Source organism: Etheostoma cragini, chromosome 10 (assembly GCF_013103735.1).
Source record: "Etheostoma cragini isolate CJK2018 chromosome 10, CSU_Ecrag_1.0, whole genome shotgun sequence".
Classification (NCBI taxonomy): domain Eukaryota; kingdom Metazoa; phylum Chordata; class Actinopteri; order Perciformes; family Percidae; genus Etheostoma; species Etheostoma cragini.
In genome coordinates this window covers 16700880-16725659 of record NC_048416.1, presented here as the reverse complement: position 1 = coordinate 16725659, position 24780 = coordinate 16700880, and the positions used below count along the sequence as shown (strand labels likewise).

At 39.5% G+C, this 24780-nt stretch overlaps 2 protein-coding genes and 1 long non-coding RNA gene across 3 annotated transcripts in view; 1 reads left to right on the top strand and 2 right to left on the bottom strand.

The window, feature by feature from the left end:
- LOC117951607 (neuronal acetylcholine receptor subunit alpha-7-like) overlaps positions 1 to 3616 on the bottom strand; it is a 31592-nt gene extending 27976 nt beyond the window's left edge. The window contains exon 1 of the mRNA XM_034883381.1: positions 3292 to 3616. Coding sequence (XP_034739272.1) covers positions 3292 to 3352 — 61 coding nt within the window. The 5' untranslated portion in view covers positions 3353 to 3616. The remainder of the gene's footprint in view (positions 1 to 3291) is intronic.
- A 5235-nt stretch (positions 3617 to 8851) lies between these two features.
- On the top strand, positions 8852 to 9683 carry LOC117951173. Its single transcript, XR_004658082.1, has 3 exons — positions 8852 to 8966; positions 9172 to 9207; positions 9563 to 9683. It is a non-coding gene; the product is annotated as an uncharacterized LOC117951173 (long non-coding RNA).
- Positions 9684 to 11769: 2086 nt separating this feature from the next.
- Positions 11770 to 18578, bottom strand: LOC117951169 (neuronal acetylcholine receptor subunit non-alpha-3-like). Its single transcript, XM_034882727.1, has 6 exons — positions 18245 to 18578; positions 16681 to 16832; positions 14293 to 14337; positions 13677 to 13786; positions 12431 to 13346; positions 11770 to 12321 (listed from the first exon to the last, which is right to left on the bottom strand). Exons 1-6 carry the CDS (start codon positions 18300 to 18302, stop codon positions 12157 to 12159), a joined length of 1446 nt encoding a protein of 481 aa, XP_034738618.1. The 5' UTR covers positions 18303 to 18578; the 3' UTR covers positions 11770 to 12156.
- Positions 18579 to 24780: the final 6202 nt, after the last annotated feature.

Below are 24780 nucleotides of genomic sequence, written 5' to 3'. Positions count from 1 at the left end.
CCTAAGGAAAAATATAAGTGCTTGAGGTTACCGCTCTTAAGCTGGCTGTATGGCCATGACTGTGGCCATCACACGCACGCATTTTGACTATTAAATTAATACAGGACAGTTTCAATATACCAAACATTGTATTTAATTATTATCTGCACTTTATTATAACCTATACATAAAGTGCATTTTAGGGTTTCATTTGCTATATTCATGTTGTGCTGCTTTGTGTTCAAAGCAATTCCAGATTATAGTATAGATATTGTAAAAAGGCTTAAATCTAATACAAAAAACTGTAACCACTACAATAGACAAAAAGGAAAGAGAAGGGTAGCATGCCATTATCCAGAACTAATGTAGAAAATCAGTAATAATAAAGGCTAAAGAGAATGTCAAGGAGACACAAGGGAGAGAGAACAGAGACCGATGAGTAACAGTAAAGGAGACTTTGAGGATGAAAGTCATCCTGAAAAGATCCACTTTCTGCAGCCAACTAGTAATGCCCATCGTTTGTTAGTGAGACTGTCACTTTGTGTATTTCTCTGTAAGTAAATGGGTTTTCATATACACATGCGCATTACCCCTGTGTGTGTGTGTAATGCTTAAAGCCACAGAGCCATCCATTAGCACATCATTTCCAGCAACATGTGACAATCCACAGTGGTGAGTAGGGATCAGGCGTATGGTGTTGTGTGTTAATGGAGTTTTGGATGGATGGATTCATACAAGAGATTAATAATCTATGGTCAAGGGCTCAGAGCTCTAAAACCACTGGATGTTTAATCCTAATCCAGGAGCTAGGACCTTTGTCGTGTTGCAACATTGAGTGCGTGGCTACCACATCGATACTTCTACCATTGCATATATTTCTAGAACTTAAACTAGAGAAAGCTCCACATGTTATCAGTAACTTTTATGTATGTCAACTTAGTGTGGCTATATACAGCTCCAGTTTTAAACTTTTGAGATAATTTGACGGTAGCACAACCTGTCTACCATTTTAACAGTGTCCACGAATGAACAGCAGCACTTCCTGTATAATACCTTAACACATGAATGCTGGCATCAACAGTGCAATTAACATACACTTTGTGGTTAAAGACCATAGAGTCTGGGGAACTGCTAAGTATTGCTGATTATGGAAAAAAATGTGTAGCAACCAGACTGAAAGATTCTGCAAGTAGGAAAGAGAATAAATGAAAGAGATAAAGGAAGACATTGAGAGAGATGAGGCATTGCATTGAAATCAAGCAGATATTATTTCTAAACTATAAATTAATTAATTAGAGGGTGTATGTACTGTGTTTTGCTGCACCTGAATATGGCGCTGTTGAGTCTTTTATATTAAGTATAACTAGGAAAAATGTCCACTGCAAATTATATCTAATTTACTCAGCTGTCTATACAGCTGCGTGACGCCTTGGTTGACACAAAAATCATGTTTCTATTTCAAGGGCACTAAATTGTCCTATCTTGTCTCTTTTGGATATTGTGTTTTGTCTTGACATACTAAAGCTGCTTATTAATGGTACAGTGAATGTAACATACAAGGCCTACAAGCAGCTAGTTGGTACTTTAATCCCATGCACAAAGACACATGAGCAAGCTTATTCTCCTGTCAACAGTCAAACATGACTTACCAGGACATTCTGTTAAAAAAATATATAAGGGTTGTCAGTGTTAAGTTTTTAGTAGCCATTTGAATAATACATAAAGGTGAAAACCATCTACTGTATCTAACTAGCACTGTTGTTTACACTGCCATTGTTTCTGCAAATTCCACAAATTCTTTTAAAGAAAGTTAACTTTAAAAGACTGAAACTTTCTCACCTTGTTGTCAGATTTTAGTGAATTATTTAAGGGAAAGAAAGAGAAAAAACAGACAATATCTAGACTCAGTACTAAATTACATGACTTGTGTAGCTTTATATAGGCCTTTATCTTTTCACAACTGTGACAGTGCAGACAGGACACACTGTCCCACCATGAGACGGCAACATTGTCAATGAAAGACATAAAGGCCTCCTGTCAAGGCTTTACGTGTAATCTATTCTCTTCATCTCGCCCTTCAGTCACTGTCATTAAAGCCATTTCTCCCCTCCTCCTTCCAAACAAGATGACCACTAACTAGATTGGTAAATGGATGGAGATGTGAGAAAAGTGGAAGATGGCAGGTTTGACACACACACACACCCACACACACACTCACAGTTGAAGGTATCTCTTCAGCAAAACTGCTGTGTTGCAAACCCATAAATAAACAACCCCAGATGTTACAGATGATGCTGACAATGATGATAATGGAATGGGGATTAGGAGAGAATTAGAGTCATGCATGCAAACGTAATTGCACACAAATGATCAAACATTAATGTATGGACACATGCAGTGTTTACTTCTTAGAGTAATAAATCACGTTTTTACTAAGGTGCATAAGTGTGTTTTTATAAAAGACCAAACTGAAGTACATTCAAGGAGCAAAAAGAGGTGGAGTTTTTTTAACTAATGAACATTTGTCATTCAAAGTTTCAGGGGCCAGTTTTAATCATTAGAACATTTTATGTCTCTATAAAAAGTTGTATTGATTTGTTAGATATAATTTAAAATGAACTATTAAACAGTTCCATATCTGTCATTTCAACAAGCAACATGCTCTAATTTGTTTACCATGATGTGACCAAAACAAAGCAGCATTAATTGCCTCCAATCAAAATGAGGTTAACATTTTGCCTTTCATTTAAATAGCCTAATAGCAAAGACCAAACAGAAGCTTTTTTAGCTCTTTAGGAATACCACATGCAAACATATATATAGTGTATGTTTATGTAGCACACCCTGCAGTCATTGTCGAAGTGTCCTTGGGCAAGGCACTGAACCCCGAGTTGCCCCCGGTGCTGCGCATTGGAGTGTGAATGTGTGTGAATGTTTATCTGATGAGCAGGTGGCACCTTGTACGGCAGCCCCGGCCACAGTGTATGAATGTGTGTGAATGGTGAATGTTCCCTGTAGATGTAAAAGCACTTTGAGCAGTTGTTAAGACTGGAAAAGCGCTATATAAATACAGCACATTTACATTTACACATGTATACATATATATACACATATTCTGTATGTACATATGATTCTAACGTTTAGATTATTCTAAAGACATGCTAAACGCCTGCACGACTAATAAGGATTTTCCGTCAAAATCATCCATTTATCATAGTCTTCATTTACCTGAACGGGCTCATGCACTCAATGTAGTTAGTGCCTTAAAAAAATTTAAAAATTATATACTTATTCACTTTTTCATAAACCTACCTTTGAAAAGCATGGCTGTACAAATATAAAATCCAACCAAACATGGTCCCCAAAACTTCATCCTCGCACCGCTCTGTGGACACCGCCGGCCCCCGGCAGCGGGCTCTCAGTGTTGGCTGGACAGGGAATCAGCTCCGGCTTGGCGGTGGTGTGAACATGAGGCTGAAGAGAGACGAAGAGGAGGTAAACGGAGTGTGTGAGATAAAAGAGACTGAAGCCCAGAATGAGTCAGAAATGGAGATTGGCGCGTTCACGTGCTTCACTAACACATTTCCTCACACAGCGCTGCACGGGGACGCGCGTCCGAGCTGGAGTTTAGCAGAAAAATGGCTATAACTTCACAGGTCAAACAAGCGATGACAGTAACGTTTATGTAGCCTAATATCTGATAGAGACGGACATCTCGGTTGTACGCCATATTGATGTTGCATGGTATTTAATTGCGAAGTGTTGCACAATGGTTTCCTCCTAATTGAAGATGCAGAGCCTAGCTGGATTTTGGGGTCAATTAAATCCTTGATTTGTTAATGTTTTTACTTGATTCGCTGTTACATTCTCTCTTTGCTGCCAATTTGCGTTAAAATGGTATTGTTAGCTCTACGTAACTTTATAAAGTCAATTGTGTTGTGTCTCATGCCCTCACTTGTCTCTAAACCGTGCTCACCTACATTTAAGATGTGAGTGTGCCGCGGGGGTCTTGTGACTTTGTGTGTGTGTGTGTGTGTGTGTGTGTGTGTGTGTGTGTGGGGTGGTGGGGGGGGGTCCTCTCTACTCATGGAGTCTATTGGCTGCTGTAAACTGTTGGTCCCCCTGACTTTTATTTTTAGTCAATTTATCACTTGAAGTAAATTTTTGGTGTTAGCATTATTAGATGCTTTGTTTAGGCCTCTTTATTTTTGGCATGAAGCAGCTTATGTGACATCACTAATCAGGTTGTGGCCAGAAGGGTGCATACTTGCAAGTTTCAAAGGAAGAAGTTATGTTTTATGTGATTCATTTAAGTTAGGTTAAACTTTAACAGAATAAGAATTTAAGAATTACATTTTCACCCAGCGCTGCAGTTCTCGCACCTCTAGGGAGCTTTTCATTGTCTTTTGGCGTTTTGGTTACAGACAGATCTTTGCTCATTTGTTTCAGGCTCCTCAGCATTGTTTCTTATTCAGCTTTAAAGTTCTGTTATGCTCATAGTTCATTACCTTCCCGGTACCAAGCAGCAGACAGACAAAGTAGTGACTAGCTGGTGAATATGGCTGAACATTTCAAGGAAAACAGACCAAAAGGAGAGTCTAGACTGGACAAAACAAAACTTGCTCTGTGAGAGCTGGTTGTGTGAATATAGCAATGGTTTGCAAACACGTCCGCCATATCAACTTTATAAATTCATAATTTGTGGATGTTGTGTTTACAGCTTGATGAGTCTCATCATCCAAAAATCAATTAAGACTGGTTTTAATCAAAGACAAGTCCATGGAGTCATATCTACACACAAAAAAGGCACAACTCATTTCAGTTTTTCCTCAGTACTGGTCACCACAGGGCTGAAACGTTGGTCCTTGAAGTAGAAACAGATTACCCAACCCTCTTTCTCCCACAGCTGTAGACTATGAATGCGATGTATGTCACGCTGTAATTTCCCACTTCACAATTTTACAAAAAGGTTCATCTACTGTATTTGTCACCTTTTTATGCCAGCCTGGCTAATAACCAAATGACCTATTTATTCCAGTCCAAAAATAATTTCAGTTGGAAATGGGATGCGACAGCCAATGAGGAGGAACGCTGCACATTTGTGCAACTGTTCTCACCGCCTGGTTCTTCTTCTCTCCCTCTCAGTGAAACACGAGCGTATCATTTAAGAATCAGTCATGTGCGAGTGGTATTAGACCTCTTCTTCTTACAAGCACTTTCTAACACATGCTCTCACACAACAGAAAAACAATGCAACACACAGAACAACAACAACCCCCAACAAAAAAGTGTGGAGACTTGTCTCTTTCAGCCAAAACTTCGAAACCAAACCATTAGAGGTTTTGCTCTCAGGTGTCAGGCCAAGCTATCATTGTAGTGAATCTGAATCCACAATTTACATGTTTAACCCTTCAATAGTAGGCCTAGGTAATGTGTCCACCCATCTCCAAATAAGGACACAGAGGAAGGATGCATGACATTTAGTTTTTTTAATGCAGCGATCTACTGATAGGAGGTAAACAATAGCAGAGAGGGAACTAGTGGAAAAGACCATGGGGAGCTGTTAAGTATCTATCTTTTATGAATGAGAAGTGTTCTGCTAATAGACTTCAAGGTTCTGAAGCCAGCCATGCCATCCTTGCTTCTGTCCTTCTACTCCTTACCTTCTTCTATCTGACCATTTTTACCCTCCGCATTTCTTGTCTTCTACTGCTTAACACAGACAGTGCTAATTAACCCCATTTTCACCTGGTGTAAGAAGCCGATCTGATGGATGTGATCATCACACATGGACAGTTCTCAGTACAGGGGAAATCTCCCTCAGGACGCGTTTAGGGAGCATTAAGATCGGATCGCGAAGCCTAGATCTGTCCACATGTGACAGGTGTTAAAACCAGGTCAGAAGCTGTGTTTCACACGTGTGACACGCACAAATTGTAAAACAAATAGACAAAATGTAAAGTGTGCATAACATTTTAAATTATATATTTTGTAAAACAATCTTCCTCCATCCATCCATCCATTCATCCATCTTCATCCGCTAATCTGGTTTCTGGTCTCAGGGGCAGCAGCTCCAGCAGCTCCAGCAGGGGACCCCAAACTTTCCTTTCCCGAACCATGTTAACCAGCTCTGACTGGTGGATCCTGAGGTGTTCCCAGGCCAGGTTGGAGATATATTCCCTCCTCCCAGTCCTGTGTCTTCCCCAAGGCCTCCTCCCAGCTGGACGTGCCCGGAACACCTCCCTAGGAAGGCGCCCCGGAGGCATCCTTACCAGATGCCCGAACCACCTCAACTGGCTCCTCACTCTGAGCTCCTCACTGATGACTGTGCTTCTCACCTTGTCTCTAAGGGAGACGCCAGCCACCCTCCTAAGGAAACCCATTTTGGCCGCTCTTACCCTGGATCTCGTTCTTTTGGTCATGAGCCAGCCTTCATGACCATAGGTGAGGGCAGGAATCAACACTGACCGGTAGATCGAGAGCTTTGCCTTCTGGCTCAGCTCTCTTTCGTCATAACGGTGCGATAAATGGAATTTAATACCGCATCCAATGATCCGATTCTCTGACCAATCCCCCACTCCATTGTGTCTTCACTCGTAAACAAGACCCCAAGGTATTTAAACTCTTTCACCTGGGGTAAGGACTCCTTCCCTACCTGAAGAAGGCATTCCTTCGGTTTCCTGCTGAGAACCATGTCCTCAGATTTAGAGGTGCTGAGGTGAGGTTGTGAACCTAACCAGTGAGTGCTGAAGGTCTCGGGCCGATGATTTGGTGAACCCATGGAACAGAGAGATAGACGCCATGTAGCTTTTTTGGGCTGTGCCCGACCGGGCTCCGTGGCAAACCCAGCCACCAGGCGCTCGCTGACGAGCCCTCCGTCTGGGCCTTGCTCCAGACGGGAGCCCTCCGGCTTCCTCTGGACAGGGACACTCCGTCTCCCTCTTTGTGATTCATAGGGGGTTTTGAACCATTCTTTGTCTGGCCCCTCACCTGAGACCACTTTGCCATGGGAGACCCTACCAGGAGCACAAAGCTCCCTACAACACAGCCCCTCAGGTTCATAGGGACACACAAACCTCTCCACCACGATAAGGTGATGGTTCCCGGAGAGACACCCTTCTCCGTTTTCCCAAATCAAATACTTTCGTTGGCAGCACGGCTTGTGTGCGTGTGTGTGTGTGTGTGTGTGTGATAGAATTGGGTCAGATGAGTTTTAGTTTTGCCTAATTTGCTACCTTTGATGCGGGGAAGACACAAAGCTTTTACTGTGGCAGAGAGCACAAGGGTCCCAGAGCTACCCGAGGTGTGTGTATTTGTGTATGCTTTGGGAATCTGTGTGTGTGTTTTATGTGTCTTTTTCGGTAGCTTTACATTCAACCTTGTCGCTTGGAATTTTTTAAGAAATATGTGCACTAAGAAACAATTAATGTGAGGCTTTTTCTGCCCTCTAATACATGTTGTAGGTTATCTTTGAATATACGCCCACACGATGAAGTGAATCTTGGTCCCCATGAAACGGTTCCTGTGTCCTGCTGCCAGCCAGCCATTCATCTCTGTAACACTGCCGAGGTGGCGACTTATTATGGGAAGTGAAAGAAAGGTCAGACCGCTCACACACACTTATGAGTTTGCTCAAGGAAAGGTCAGCAGTGCACACTAGGGTGAGGGATAGACACAGAGTCATACAGTCTGGAAAACACAAACAAAACACGTGGCCAACAAGAGTTGTGAATTGTGTGTGTGATCAAAGAGGTCTTCAAAGAAGGGCTCATTCAATTACATGCACTAAAATACTCTCACACTATTCACAGACTTAGAGATTCTGAGGTTCATGAATAGAAGGAATTTAAATCATTAATGAGTTTTGTTCTGTTGGACCTTTATTTATTGTCTCTCTGCATCAACTCCTATCCTCACTTCAGCTTTAAGGTGGTCAATTTCCTGCGGCTTTGTGCGATAGTGTAAATATTTCATCACATGAATAAATTCTCAGGAAGCCTCCTGCGGTGAGCTTTTAATGCAGCACCTTCAAAAGTAGAAACTCAAATTAATACTCTTAGGACCTGCTCTAAAATTTCTGAGGTCTTAGCAAGCCTTTCTTGACTCGAAAACCTCAAAAATCTTTAAATCCCCTTCCCTTAGGTAATGCTACATACTCCTGAATATATTTTAGTACATTTTTCTTTAAATGTATCACATAATCTTTTGTCACTATTATTCCTGATTTAACATCCACAATTTACTGTTCTACTCTACTTTGCAAAGGACTATGTTTAAACAGGTGTTCTTACAGATTTTTTCAATCCATTAACACAGGTTTGATTCTGACTAACAAAACAAAAATCGTGGGTCACACATGGGTTGAATGCCTCGAGCAGAAAAGTGAACTGTCTACCATAAACATGTTAAGAGCCCCACCCAGTGGAAGAAAGGATGATGTACAAAACTTTGTATATTAATAAACACATATTATAATTCATATGTGAACTGTTGTGAAATATTTTTATATTGTAATGATTTTTTTTCAGGAAATCAGTTTTTAAAACAATTCACAGCAAACCAAGTTAATTTGCTTCAAACCAGTGTGAGTGAAGTTTATTGTTAACACACCAGATTGCTGTCATAACTTCAGAAGATGTTGACTGGAAAATACTGAGCATTGGGTTCAAATCAAGAGTCCTGCAACGTCTTGGATTACTGAGAGACTGTTAGTCGAGACAGTGTGTGTTTATGTTAGATCTGAGAGCTTGCCTTGTTCGTGTGGGCAAACACCAATGTGTGTGTTTTGGGACGGTCAGGCAGAGGTCTGGCACCTACATAAGTGGTTACCTTGAGTGTCCGGGCATGATGCTTGAAACCATTCACTCTTCTCTGGTTCCTGTAAAAGAAACTCTTGTTCACTTTCACATTAAGATGGGATATTTTTTAGCTCTGAAGACGTTTAGCCAGTAATTCAACAAATCAAATGCTCACTGCTCACACTGCAGGTAAATCCCACATTTCTACTACTTTAAGAGAACTTTAACTTTTTTCTTTCTTTATATGTGTCTTGTTTATTGAGCTAAGACTTACAAAAGCAGTTGCTAGATCTTTTTTATTTTATGCATGTGTGTGTGTACTATTTCTGTGAGTTGTATGTTTATTATTCACAACATTATCTTATTAGAAACATTATTTGTATAACTTTAATAGGCATGAAGTTTGTGATCCTGTTTGCTCTTTTGAGCGGTAAGTCAAACAATTTTCACGATTGACTACTACATGTTTACAAATCTTGATAGTGTTACATTATTATGGTAATGTTTTAGATTAAGTGCCTTGGTAATCCGTTTTGATGAACAATGACTGTGATTACTTTAAATACGTTTTGAAACACCCTGCATTTACATTTTCTATTAACATTAGCAACTATTCAACATAACCTTAGGGACCTATCCAACTGTGTTACTTGGATCTGATTTTAAAGTTTTATGTTGTTATTGTAAATGTTAAAGAATGACTTCATTATTCAAAATGAAAACTCTGAACATGTTTGTCATCTCTTTTTAAAATTCAGTTATCTGTTTTTAACATTGTGTTCTAGGGGCTTTTGCCGCACAGTTCATGAAGGAAGAGCAGGCAAAGCGATTATTCAGGCTGAAGAGACAGTCAGGATACTGGGATCCGCACCACTCTCACAACCAATGGGGTTACATGGTTCAGGAACAGGTCGCTGTGTGTGAATACATAGACTGCAATAAGGAGACATACATTGGCTTGCATTAGTTTACACACCCATGCTAAAGTTAATTAAAAAGAGATTTAAAAAATTGATCTTAGTGCCTTGATTCAAAAGATTTCCGAAAATCCAACCTTTTAAGGACACCAATTTTCTTTGTGAATTCATAATTCTATTGTTATTATATAAATATATTTATAAATATATAAATGTTCCTCCTTAAAATACAGGGCATCAGTATACACACTCCAATGTTAAATTCCCATAGAAGAAGGCAGATTTTTATTTTTGAAGGTCAGTTATTTTATGGGTCCAGGATGCTATGCATCCTGATAAAGTTCCCTTGGCCTTTGGAATTAAAATAACAACCACATCATCACATACCCTTCACAATACATGGAGATAGGCATGGGGAACTTTCCATAAGATCATCTCTCAATGCAAATCAAACTGGCTATTAGGCTAACTTAAATAAAACCATGCCAATCTCTAGGTATGGCGAAGGGTATGTGATGATATAGGATTAGTTTAATTCCAAATGCCAGGGGAACTTTATCAGAATGCATAGTATCCTGGATCCATGAAATAACTGGCTTTAAAAATAAAAATGTGCCTGCCTCTATGGGAATTTAACATAGAGGTGTGTATACTTATGCCCCCTGTATTTTAAGGAAAAACTTTTATTTATTTACAATACATTATTAATTTACAAAGAAAAGTGGTGTGTGCTTGGCGCAGTATCTCCACATAGAGCCTGTTGTTTTCCCAGTAACATAACCAGATAGAATAACATCTGCTAAATTTATTATTTTAATAGCATATCAAACTCAAGTTATACTCAGGGAAAGAAGCCCTGCTCAATGATAATTGAATAATAACTTGAATAATAAATATTTAACTGAAGGCAAATCTATTTAATTAAAACAATTCAGAGTTAAGTAATGAACTTGGTGGATACTACCTCACATTAGGGTGGCACGTTGGTAAAGTGGGAAGAAAAGGGAAGTAAGACTGCCTTCACTTGCAAAATAAAACACTATGATGTCATGGAACTGGAAGGCACAAAAGGCAACAAAATGCCAAAAAATTGTTTGCTGCTGATTATCTCACTCACGTAGCCACAGAGCGGTCCAACATGATGTAACTCATGTCCATGTAGTACTGAGCATCTGTTCGTAGTGCTGTCCAGTACTCGTTGGCCTAAGGAAGAAAGGCGCTTTGTTATAGAGACGCCTTTTTAGTTGATGAAAATGTCTTGGTATCTACAGTGGCTTGCATAATTAAATCAAAAAGAGGAATAAAAAAACATCTTTTGGAAATTGATATTAATGCCTTTATTCAAAAAATTAGAAAATCCAACTTAGTTCACCGCTAGGTGATGCCATCAATTCCCCCATTGCCTATATATTGTTTTTTTAATGTCCTTTTTCTGTGACATTTGCGGTTTTGTTTTTATTATTTTAATTTAACATTCTGCATGCAAATTTTGACAACTTTAAGTTGAATCAAGGAAAATGTGCCGTTAGTTATGAAAAATAAAGCATCATGTATGTAAAACTTTATTGTGATAAAGTACATATGAACAATACATTACTTTTAATGATTGTGTAATTAGAAAGAAATTCCCATTCCATATCTTCATTTATTTATATGTATTATGTGGTTTGAGATGGTCTAACTAACTGCAGTGATAAAGATATAGCAAATGTTGTATTTGAGGAGGGTGACAAAGACAAGGAGACATTATTTGACAGAAAAAAACAGTACAAGCTGTTTTGATACATCATAAATTAGAGCTCCTAATGTCTTTATTCCAATGTTTCCTAACGTCTTCAATGATTTTGCAAACATGTAACACATTGTTGCATTTCTTAAGAATGTGTAGTTCAAATGATGTTGTTCGATGGTCCATCCATACTCCAAATCAAGTGAAATGTCGTTTAAAAACAATGAGTAAATTGGTTATGTACAGCTAAGTAATCATAACAAATAGTTTGTTATTCTGAAGGAAGTTCTCTTTTTACTCCTTTATTCATGTTTCATTTTAGCATCAATTCCTTTCTTTGAAGATGAACACTATATCCACACTGTGGGACTAATACGGATTATCTATCTTAATGTATGTGTAACCTAGTGATGTGATAGCTGCATGCTACTTAAACTTACCATTAGTAGAATTGGAAATGTTAAGACTTTGGCTGAAAGCAATATTTTCACTAAGACTGTCTTATTTATCTATAGACAAAACATGATGTCACCATGACAATTTGAAATCTACTAAGTGCATAATAGGTATACATTATGACTTAAGGAGAACATTTTAAACAGTGGATATAAAGAAGAAAACTAACATCAAAGAGTCAAAGTTCTCTTTTACAATAGACCAGCAGTGGTTACCTTTTGCTCATAGATTTTTGAAGGTGGCTCATCAGTGAAAGATGTGCGCTATTGCTACAGAACTAGTTTGAAGGTGGATCCTCACTTGCAGTCGGAGGAGGGATTTTAAAAAACATGTACAGAGCTGGAGTGAAGATGAGGACAGTGCCCAGTACTGCAACGGTGAGGAAAGCCCACAGGAAGATCCTGTCTAACACCTGGGCTACAAACTTCCAGTCTTGTACCACCTGGGAAATATAAGAAATAGGAGATGATAGACAGCAACATATATCAACATTGAGCCCTTAGAACTATACAAAAGGTTACTTCAATCTTTCTTGATCCAGCTAAACCCACCTCGTGGATGAAGTGTTCCTTGCGGATGTGTCTGCTGATGTAACGCACTGAGTAGATAGCCTTGTCCAACATGGTCGCCCAGGCCTCGTCCTCCTTCCCATCAGAAGTTTTCTGTCCTTGACCTCCGCTGCTCGCCCTCTGGCCTCCTTTCCGACCTCCAGAGCGAGGTTTGAGCTCGGGGCTTTCAGGAGCCAGCTCTGGGTAGTGATAGCGGTCAGTGTGTCCACGCATGCAGAGCAACTTTGGGAGTTTCTGAAGGAAGAGATTACGGACCCACGGGGACATGGGGTGGTAGGTGGCTGAGGAGCGGTGGTGCACGTTGATGACAAAGACAGTGACAATGATTGACAGTGTTACAAAGATCATGATGAACAGCAGGTATTCTCCAATGAGCGGGATTACCTTGGAGGAGGAAGGGATGATTTCTTCTATGACCAGGAGGAACACAGTGAGTGACACAAGGACAGAAGTGGAGAGTGACAGCTTCTCTCCTTCATCCGAGGGAAGGTAAAACACCAGGACAGTAAGAAAGGACAAACCCAAACATGGGATGATGAGGAAGAGGGTGTAGAACAACGGCAACCTCTTCAGAATGAAAGAATATGTGAGAAAGGGGTATGAATACATGTCGTCCTTCCGGTTTCCTCTGACACCAGTGGCACTAAGGATCTCCCACTCCCCATTATCGAAGAAGTCCTTCCGGTCTACCTGGTTGTCTATCAGGACTAGGTCCACCATGTTACCATCATATGTCCAGGAACCAAACTTCATGGTGCAGTTCTGGCGGTCAAATGGGAAGAAGGTGACGTCCATAGTGCATGCAGATTTGTAACTTGCAGGTGGCGTCCAGGTGATGGCACCATTAAACTTGACAATGGCTTTTGTCATCAGGGAGCCCTCAAACCTCCCATCAGCACTGAAGAAACATGGAACAAAACTCATAAAACAAATCTCAGAATCACATTTACAGAATATCTGTATGTGTATCTACATGTATGTCTTACTGAAAACGAATGGACTAAATGAACACAGCAATTTTAATCATAACTCAATATTACATTACAGGTATTTTATTGCATTAGATTTTAGCTAACATTAGAGTGTTAAAACTTGGTTAAGTCTTGATATTAAAATTAAACATAGAAGTAAATGAATCCTTTTGATGCTGTACTCTGTCTTGTTGTTAAAGTTTCACATGAAGGTAATCATCAGTCAGTTGGATCCTAGCACATCCGAGCATTCTTACTTCTCATAGAGGACGATGTCTGGGAGCCAAATATTTTCAGAGGGGACTCTGATAGAAGTAATTCCTCCGTATTTGTCTGGATTCCATCGTAACTTGTAGTCAATCCACTCCTGGTCAAACAAACACAGGACCCATACTGCAGTATTGTTAAACATACATGTATATAGTTCTGGGTTTTTGTCTACATTTAAAGCCATCAAAATTGATTAAACATATTATATTAAGTGCTCTGCCCTTAGAAATGGATCACATACACTCGAATGTCCTGATAAACAAACAATACCCCAAAGAATTACTAAAATTAAACAAACCTTTAATAGGACTTTTTCATAAGGAAATAGTGGCGGTATATTGCCTCATTGCATTATGCAACTCATTTTCAGTGTATATTTTTACAGAGAAAAAGCAAGTCAAATTCTGTACTGTATATTTGAAATTACTTTACTGTATATACAATCAAAAGTATTTACATTTATCAGACAGAACAGAAACAGGTGAGACTATTGCAGTATGTATACAGTAACTATAAGCTTGAGTCTGCTTATTGATCAGTGTATACGAATGGTAAGAATGATTGTAACTATTTCGCTTCAGTTGGTTTTTGTGTCTTGCTCACCTGGCAGAGCCATACATTAGTTGTCATTAGCTGGTTCTTCTCATCCTAAAAAAGACAAAAGAGTAATTTTTAAACTGGAGAAAGACCACCAGAAGCAAGACACTAGTGTGTTGCAAATAGGCACATTTCATAATTAAAATTAAACCAAAACGGTTTCAACATCACCAACATTCAAAAAACACGATTGAAAGATAGTTTCACTTCCAACATTATTGTCAAGTCTTAAATAAATGGACCCATATAACAAGTAAACCTGGCTGTGAAAGAGGCACGGATCTCACCCACTTGAGTTAAAACATTTGACATACAGTACACATGATTACACTTATTCGTAGTTTAGGATAATCTATAAAACAACATCAGTTATGTTCACATGGATATGTTTATCTACCAACAAAAAGCAAGACAATCTACTGCTTTTTTGTATGTGATGTTATTTGTTTACAGCACAAACCAGTTCTGATGTGGGTGCTCCCCTCACAATGTTAGATTTGATTAGTGGACTAAATGAAAAACTTGGTTGGAAGTAAACAAAATCGTCCTTTCCTTTGTCATGAAATCAGACAGAATCTCATGTCCCTGTCTCTGCCACTTCCTTAGCAAACAAGAAAAAGAAACATAAAACCAGAGGTGGGTGCAGGGAACCCTGAAGCTGAAGTAATATAAATGCAGCAAGTAAATAGACAGGAATAGAAAGAGGGAGAGTGGTTTACACAGGTTTATTTCCACATCAGTGGAGGTGAATTTGAAAAATAAGGGAAAGACTTACACAGTAGATAAATACAGAAAGATGTGGTTGTTCAGTGCATCCAGACCAGGCCCCAGCTGTCAGACTGAGTTGGATGTTTTAGTGATCACATAGAGCAGAGGTGAACCATAATCTAATACAGAGCCATGTACAGCAGCAGCCCACAGACACTCAGGGGAGGTGCATTGTATAGCCAAGCAGCTGTGTCTCTGGTTAACTCTCTTTTCCAAAATCTAACAGATCATCAACCTAAATATTTCTTCTCTGCAGAGCCATGGGGTGGCGTTGTTTAATTCATTACTGATTATCTTTGCCCAGCACACTTGTGTGTTAGGTGGAAGGATGAAGAGTTAAATCTAAACTGGTTGAGATTAATATTTCAAACCGAGAAGAGCGTCTCCCCCATTAGCATCCTCCGTTTTCTCCTCTTGGCCACCTAAAGCATTACAACCTATCAAAGCCAGCCTCTGAAATATTAAAGGAACACTCCAGAGACAGAGACTGTGTGATTGTAGATACAAAGTGAGTGTTCCAGATCTATTTCAGGACCGCGGAAAGCTCCCCACTGTGAAGCTGCCAGTTGCCTGTTTGGTTGCAGTACCACAAACAGCGACACTGCTTGGCTGAAAACAAAAGGAAAAAAAAGCTAGAACCAACCACATCTAACTGTGGTTACAAAATAATCTATATTGTTCTTTTGGTTATATTCCCATGGGTTACAATGTGTTATCTTCTTTTGAAGGAAATGTATTGAAGGAAATGTTCAATATTTTGTTGTTAACTAATCCCATAAAAGGACCAACACCAACAATGTGTGAGCCATCTCTAAATACTTTCCTGCTTCACTACCACATGTCTGTACCCTGTAGTCCCAGGCCTATTGATTCCTAATAAAGACAGATCTTCAAAAACTGGTCACAATATATTAATTTTCTTTTTTTTCTTCAGTGTTTAACAAAAAGGCTAAATGATATCCTAAAACAGCTAAGCCGTATAGTGTTTTTTTAGCTAACTTAAGCCACAAGTGAGTAAATTGTTAATTTGCTGGGGAGTTAATAGACTTGCTGCACTAGCAAGTTATTTCTGAAATAAACTACAATGCAAAGGATCATGGTTATGAAGGATATTGTCATGCAGTTCAATGGTGTGGTTAATTAACAGTTTATGGACAAGAATGGATGTCTATGGCGCAGAAGACAAAGCTATATCAGGCTTTGACTACACAGACAATAAGTAGGATTTATTCATTTTTGATTTGGGCTTTTTATGTAATTTGTTACCAATAATAAAAATATGGAATAATCCCAGACTTAAGATCCAGACTTAATCCCAGATTCTTTAAGATCTGAGACATGATGAGGTTAATATAAGGTTAAAATGAGGTTTTTGTTTATAGAACTAGTTTAACCCTTTAAGTTCTATTTTCTCCTTAAGTAGTTTCAAAAGTAATTCAATACTAGTTGAATGCATGTCTTTGTGATTAATCTTTTAGTTCTAAAACTTATACTTTAGGAAAGTGACTAGATCTTGCATAATTTATTTTTGAAGTTTTAGCTCCACTAGTGGGAGCCAAACTACAAAACTCCTCATGAATACAGAAGTGCATGGATATGTGATTCTTACTGCAGGTGTGTTCTCACCACATCAACCAGCTGGGAGATCTTGAGTCCGAAGCGTACCCTAATAGTGTCATTGACGTGCTGGATGGGCCTGACCCAGCGCTGGTAGCCTTGGAAAAGGTTCTTCAGTAGGGTGTCCTCCATCTCCGCCAAGGACACAAACTCACTCGGCGCTGGAACAAGGAGGAGGATTAGCATCTGTTAATTACATTAACACGTTCTTTTTGTAAATTGATTAATAAAGTACAATAGGATAAACCTTTCTTACAGAAAAAAAGGAAAAATCTACTTTTACAGCCATTTCAGTGGACAGCATTGGAAAATAGACAGTTACATCTAACTAATTGTTGAACGTGAATTTACTCAAAAACTTAAGTCTTTTAAGTATGTCTTTGGAAAAGTTTCCAGCTAGAGTTGGGTTGGCAGCAACACTTTGACATTCAAATGCTTTGAATTTCTTCTTCCTCATAGAGTGACCTTTGAGAGAGATTTCGCGCAAGGAAAAGATGGTTAAAACTTTAAAAATATGTTCCAGCACCATGGACAGTGCTCCTCCTCAAACTGAAATGATACATCAACAGATTTAGCTCATGCAACTCATTAGCTCCATTCCGTGCACAGCAATCATAACATTAGTCCTCCAGCTGTTAAATAGGCAGGTAGGCTAGATACTGTACATTGGACTGCAGCTCTGCACTGTACAAATGCAGGGGGAGGGGAAAGATACATTAGCAGGGCAGTCAGCCTGGCGCAATATGATATCGCTAGAGGGACAAAGAGTATTATTGACAAGAAACAGCTATACTGTAAGACACAGGGGACACCAAGTGCAAGAGCGGTTGTGTGTGGTGAGGAGTGTGGACCTTTAACCTGCTTCTGGTTTTTTCTCTGGCTTCACATCTGTCTGGCATCATCTGACTGCACTCAGGGGTAAATAAATGTAAAGTAACCCACACAGACATCAAACCACAAAGTTAGAAGGGATTTTTGTCCTATTTGATCACCTCTATCTGTGCTTTCAAGGACTCTGTAAGAGGTGCTGAGAGCTGAACACTGACATCTGACACCTGTGTCCCAGTTTGTCTGATGGCAAATACCTTCAGGACAAACAAAGCTGGGAACTAACAAATTGTTCTTGAACTGATATACTGCTCAAAATCCCATCTGGTTGATACAGGAGTGCAGTGGAAAAAATTATATATGATTATATATGAATATTATATTATATTTCAATTTCATTGTCTTTACAATTAAAAATGTCCCAGAAAAAGAATACATGTTTTTGTTTATGAATGTTTTATTTGAGCAGAAATAGCGTACAAAATGAATTAAGTGAAGTCAGCTGCATTTATACAGCTCAGAACAAGAGATAGGTAATAAGTAGGTTAAGTCAGTAATAGGCTACATGCGAAATATGTAAAACATTGCTGTAAAGTAACAACAATAGACTACTTTTGTATAAGCAATGATTGAATAGGTTGTACTTTTCAGGTGACGAGGTCATCGGAGGTTAAGCGGAGCTGAATCTTGGTAGGCTACAGGATACTCAAAAATATTTAGTAAAAACGCATCAGAGTTTTCTTACCGTTGATGTCGGCGAGGGCCAGAGGAAAGAAGAGAAGGAGGAGGACCGCAAACTTCATGGTGTTCTCCTCCCGGTCCGAGCGAGCGCGCCTGCAGCCTCCTGTTTCTATCGGCTGTTCAGCAGGAAAGGACTACAGTACACACACCGAGGTGGCATAGGCGCCGAGGTTCCCAGCTGTGCTCAACACCATGCGGAGAACAACTCCTCTGCTGCCGTTTCACAGAATGCAGGGAACAGGTGTGAGGGCGCATGAGGCCGGTGTCCGTATGCTGTGACTCCGAGGCGTGACGGGCAGCGGCGGTCAGAAGAGCGGCTCTCTGTAGGAGGAGGAGGAAGGAGGGAGGGAGGGAGACAGAGAGGGAGGGATGCCCGGGTGATGCTGATGAGGAGTTTTAAAGCGGCTCTCTCTTTTTTTAGCTGTAGGGTTGCTGGTCCGCCAAGGAACGTGTCTAATGTGTATAAAATACAGTGTTGAATACTGTAAGTTTTGACTTTGTACTGAAAAAAACGTGTACAGTATTTGCACATTTCACTAGAGGAACTGTCTCAAATGTAAAGACGTTTGTAATATTTCCTTTTTAGGAATATAGAAGCAGGAAGTGTTGTGGAAAAAGGCTAGAAGTCATGCGATTTATTGACAACAGAACCTTAATCCATGCCGCCCATGCATTCAGTCATAGCCAGCATTTTAATTGGCAGATGTACAGATGCACTACTCAACCACTGGAGGGCGCTACTTGGAACACTGACCCAAGGCATCATGTTATTAGAGTACAAGACAGGAGACTCCTTTTCTGTTATTTAACGCAAAGATCCCTTCCAGCTACACTTTAATCTATGATTTAGAGTCTATAGAACAAGCATGTAATGGTGAAGAAAAGGACTTATATTTAAATTGTTTTTGATCTTACTTTATTAAGGTGACGTCTTAATGTGTATTTATTTACCATTAACATCAATCCTGACATCCATGTTATAGACCTGCTAAAATCCCATTTGCTGCTACTGATCGTAGTGTGTGACAATGTATTGTCCTCTACCTACATACAACATTCTGTCTTCTAACACTTTGCTTACACATGCCGTTGTGCATTTCCCATTTTACAGAGTCATTATACTTTTCCAGACTCCTTTTCTCCCTGACACAAATCATAGAAAAAATAAAAATAGTTCATTCTGGCAGCTTAATGAAGATTGAGCACTGGTCACAAAATGTAAATATTCAGTTGCTTCAGTACAAAAAAAAAAATCAACATCAGATAAGCAGTAGTAGTACTAGGAACATGTAATCAGTTAAACCATAAATGCTGCTCTTCTTTCAAAGTTTGCACATCTCAAGTACAGAACTCAAACATTTTAAATAAATATAAAACACCTTTCGTCTTGTACATGCCCACACAAAGATGGAACGCATGCGTATGCACACACACACATACACACACACACTTCTGTGTAGGTGTATCCCTGCTGCAGGGCCTGTCGTGTCCTATCAGCGGATCAGCTGCCGTAAGAGAGTCTCATGGACACTCTAACACCGTACTCTGTCACAGCCAGATGTTTCTAGAAGGATCATAGGCCAACAACAGAGGTGTGTCTTTGAGCTATTGAATAGATGAGAGCAGCTGATAAAATAATCGACAGCCCCAGACAGGAAAGCAAGGAATAATGAGTGAGCATGTGTGTGAAGATTACTCGCAGATGCGTGACAAATAAAGAAGGCCTCAGCATGCAAAAGTATAGTCTCACTGACTCAACTAATGCTATAGCTTCATTTCGTCAGGTTTTAGAACCATGAACATGGAACAAACAAATATAGACACAGACTCCAACAAATACACACACATATGCAAATTCTAAATGCATGGAGCAGAGATTTTCTCGAATGTTCATTCTCTCTCTCTCTCTCTCTCTCTCTCTCTCTTTCTCTCTCTCTATCTCTCCTCCATTGGGTGAAGTGAAGGGGATAACAGGAGGCTGATTATCACAACGAAATTATCCTGATTTTCTGCTCCACTTGGAGCTATGGTGTGGGCAGCTGCTGCCTCCGTGATCGTACCGTCCACCTCGCCTCTAATCACTCGGAAACACAAATTCTCGCGGGCTGGAAACCTGTCCCTTCCCTGATGACTGTGGGCAGCTGCACGGTCTATGCTTGTGTGTAAGATACAGTAATGTGAGATAGAAGTGAGAAAGAATAGAGAATATATTTTCTGCATGTGTGTTTGCCACGTCAGAGCTAGTTATTAATGTGTTTTGTTTTTGTTTTCTAAGCCAGTTGTTGAGCTCATAATTAATGTCTGCATAATTTTACTTGGTGCAAAAATATTTTAAAAAAAATGAGAAGAAGCAGCCCTGTCTCCTAAGGCCCATGGTTTTTAATCTTAATCTGTTTGTTATTTTAAGGGTTTTTGAAAACTGGTGGTAAAGGCTAGAGGGGGGTATAACAAGGGGAAACCAATCTCACACAAACTTCAAAGCAAAACACAAAGCCAGTGGTCCCACACATGCTAATACTACTAACCCACTAATTCTAGCACCAGCACTTTGAGCGGAAACCCTGATGACCGCAATGGTTTAGTGTATCAATTGAAGACAAAGTAGCTTTAAGAGGATGCAAACTCCCCACTCATCAAAAATGCAAAGGTTTGGTTATTTGATATGTTAATCATCATACAACTGCAGGACAAGATAGATAACAACATTCTGGCCAAATGAGAGGGGAACAGTCACTGGAAATGTCAAAAGTCACAAAAGAGAGAAGGACAGAAAGAAAAAGTTGGCTAGCACACTAAATATTTATTATCTAACATGACACTTTGATCTAGACATCTCACCCGGATTTTCCTTTGGTCTTTGTCTAACTGATACGATGAGAAGAAAAGGTCACTGATTGAAACTAATGCCTGCCAGACAGTGTTACAATACTGTCTCCTTCAGATAATGTACTGAAGGAATGACTAAGGACCATGTAAACAACCATGTAAAATAATCATGGTGTCGCAGCAGGGCTCGAGTCTGTGTGTGTGTGTGTGTGTGTGTGTGTGTGACTTAGGAGTGTAAAAATACAGGTTTCACTTGATGTTTTTATAGATTCAGTATATTTTTAACAAAAGATAAAACTAATTATGACAGCAGTTTTTGTTTACCTTTAGGCATGCAAAGAGTGTTTTAAGTCTAACAATTTGTTCCATTATCTCTGTGAGCGTGTTGTTGATCTTAACATGTAGCTCAAAGCACCTGGCCCCACACAAGATAAACTAAAGTGACAGAACTTCTCTCTTAAATAAAGAAATATGGCAGCTTTTATAACAAGCGGTGCCTTGAGGTAAGAATAAATAACTGCCTGAGATTAGAGCAAATCCCAGTTTGACTTACTTCTAACAATTTCCAAACCCTTATTTTACAGTAATCAAAATGATATTTTTTCAGGCATAAATCAAGACTTCTGATCTCAGTGTTGACGTTCGTAATGTAATTGTGCACTCTGGCATCTGATGTTGTATGTTTGCACTGTGAATAAACCCTTTGGGAGACATGTTGTCTTCATATGTGAGTCAGCTGTGCTTTGTGTGCATGTCTCACCTGTATTTGTGCATATATACATACACGCATGCATGTTTCTCGTTGGTGTGTTTGGGCATGTGCTTGTGTTATGTGCACATATGCAAAATCATGAATGTCCACCTGTGTTGGCCCAGGTTACAAATATATAGATCTGCATTTGCATTTTTGTGTGTCTTCACTTTATTGGCCTGTATATGCTGTGTATTTGTGAGCATGTTTGCCTGCGTGTGTGTGGGTGCATGCGTGCGTACGGCTATGTATATCTCTATATAGACATGTATGTATGTGTGCTCCATTGATGTTTCTACTGCTCAGGGCTCAGTGTCAACAAAGAGGATGGGTGTGCTATTCGTCTCTCAGTGTCTGTCGTTACTCTCTGCCCATGACGAGTTCACAGTGCTTGCTTGTCTTTATTTGTCATCTCGTGTAACAAAAAAGTTGTATAACCTTCCACCGCCTCTGGACAAGGCACGCAGATAATGAGGCAACTTCTATCACACACCCACATATGCAGTGTGACACATTCACGTAAAGCCTCAGTGATGACATCAAAAAGTCCTGACTCCACTGAGCTCTTGGCAGCAAATTTCACATTGTATTTATATCTTCACCCTGGTTTCTTACACACAATGTTGTGAGCAATTGAATAGTACAACAGAACACTTGATCTGCCCCTAAAACTCTGTAAAACTGTTGTACATCATGAAGGACAATGACATCACTGGATTTACACCAACCCTGCTTTGCTTCCTCATCTCAAATGTCATGTGTGTCCTTTCTAACAGTGACATGCAACAAAGGCCAGAATCGAACATGGGATATTGTGGTTGTGGCATGTGCAAGCGCTCCTGGTATCCATTTTAGTGTAGATTTGACTTCATGCTGCCCACAGCTACCTTCTCCACCCTTCAACCATTTTTATTTTTTTGGGATGGACCATCACCAATATCATCATAAATATAAGCTTAATTTATTTCAGGAAATGTGCTCAAGCAAACATGAGAAACTCTATTATTATAAACACACACACACACACACACACACACACACACACACACACAGACAAAGCTGTGCTAAAACACCACAGGGTTGTTGTATTAACTAATGTCTCTCTTGTGATTCAGTGGTCTGAATTGGAAGCTTTCTTGCTGTGCAGAAACATTTCATAAAGTGCCTGCCTGCTTCTTTTTTAATTTGAAGGTAGCTACAGTTGTTGACGGGCAGCAGTGTCACAGTGCTCACTTGTAATGTGTGTGTTTTCAGGGTTCCGCTCTTTTTCGTTGCAGCTGCTGTTCGAATTGCTGAAACAGCACAGGCAGGTTTGATCTCCATGTTTGCTGTCCAAGTTGCTGGTGTTCTGTCTATAGAGAACCATGTCTCCTGTGGCTCTGTATCCTGTGTCACACATTTAAATTAGATTATGAAAAAACAGGGCATTTAAAAAAGAAAAAGTGTTTTTTTACTATGAAAGTTAAAGGAAAATGCTTATTCACATCAATGAGAATGTTATTTACTGTTAAAATTACAGTAAAGGCTTGTTTTTTGTGTGAAACTTTATTCAAATTGTAGTAGTTTTTTTTTTTAACTTTGTTGAGTAACAAAGACGTGGCACAACCTATTGACGCAGTGCGACAATGTGTGACTGCATAAGGCAGCCAAAAAAGGAATCAGATTTATGAAGAGCAATATGGATGAACCACTGTCCCTGTTTCAAACTGTCTATTTACAAACAGTGTCATCTTCTTCCATTGTGCCTTTCTACTGCTTCTATTTAACCTCCTTTGTGTGAAATACTCATAGGTTTGTGTTAGATATCACTTTCCTGCTTTGTTTTCTTGAATTGCCTTAGATCTCAGCAGGTGGTATAAACACCAGGATTCAAATGCATGTTTTCTTGATGCCGTAGCAACTGTCATTAAAAGCACGTTACACAACACAGGTCTAAGTTGCATTTCCCAAACAAGCACTGAATGCCACTATGTCACAGGGTGGAGGCCGGTTTCAAAACGCCATTGAAGAAATGCAATGCAGCTATTGTAGGTTGATATAGAGTGAAAATGCATTTTCACCTTATTATTGTATTTTTATCAAAAGATTTATGGAAAACAAAAATGACACGTGCCCTGCTGCCTATCTTTCCTGTTCAACCAGTACAGGTCATGCAAAGATTGCAATAAATATTTAAAAACAAAATAGCGTGCAGCAGAGAAATGCATATCACTTCGTTATTTATCAAAAAAGTTAACCATTTTAGTGGTTTGCTCTCATACCAAAAAAGTCAGAAGCATTTCTGTTGTTCCACCAACATTCTTTTCTTAATTCTAAGACAATGTTTCTTCTTCTATAAATATTCATCAGAGATTAAAATTAGAAGTCTGCTCTTTGTAAGCATGTCTGAGTGTGTGTTGCAGTCTTCTACTTCATGAAGCATCCATTGATGTGTATAACCTTGCATGTGTGTGTGTGTGTGTGTGTGTGTGTGTGTGTGTGTGTGTGTGTGTGGTTGCATGAGTGTTCAGAAGACTCCCATTGAAATGAATTATTTAGAGGAGAGTCTCTTTTACTTATCCACGGTTGACTGGCCGCCGGCACATTCAGTTCTGCTCCTGACGACACAAGAGGCTACCCTAATTCACCATCCACCCTTTTACAATCCGCTGTCTGCCCCCATGCCCAAACTTTTCCCAGCATGCTCCACTGCAGAGGTGCCCTCAATGCAGCCTTGCTTAGACATTTTCCCCAAAACCATTGTAGAAAGAAAGAAGCAGAGAGGACAAGAATGAAGACGGAAGAGCAAGACTAACCTATTTTATTTAATAAAAAAGGTCTTTCAAAAATTGCAAAAAGAGATGTTAAATGAGTATAGAACTATGTTTAAAAAAAAAAAGTATTACAGAAAGAAAATGAAATTAGATCCTACAGACGCATGCACTGTGGCAAGTTTGTCCTCTGTAAAATATTCATCCGTGGAG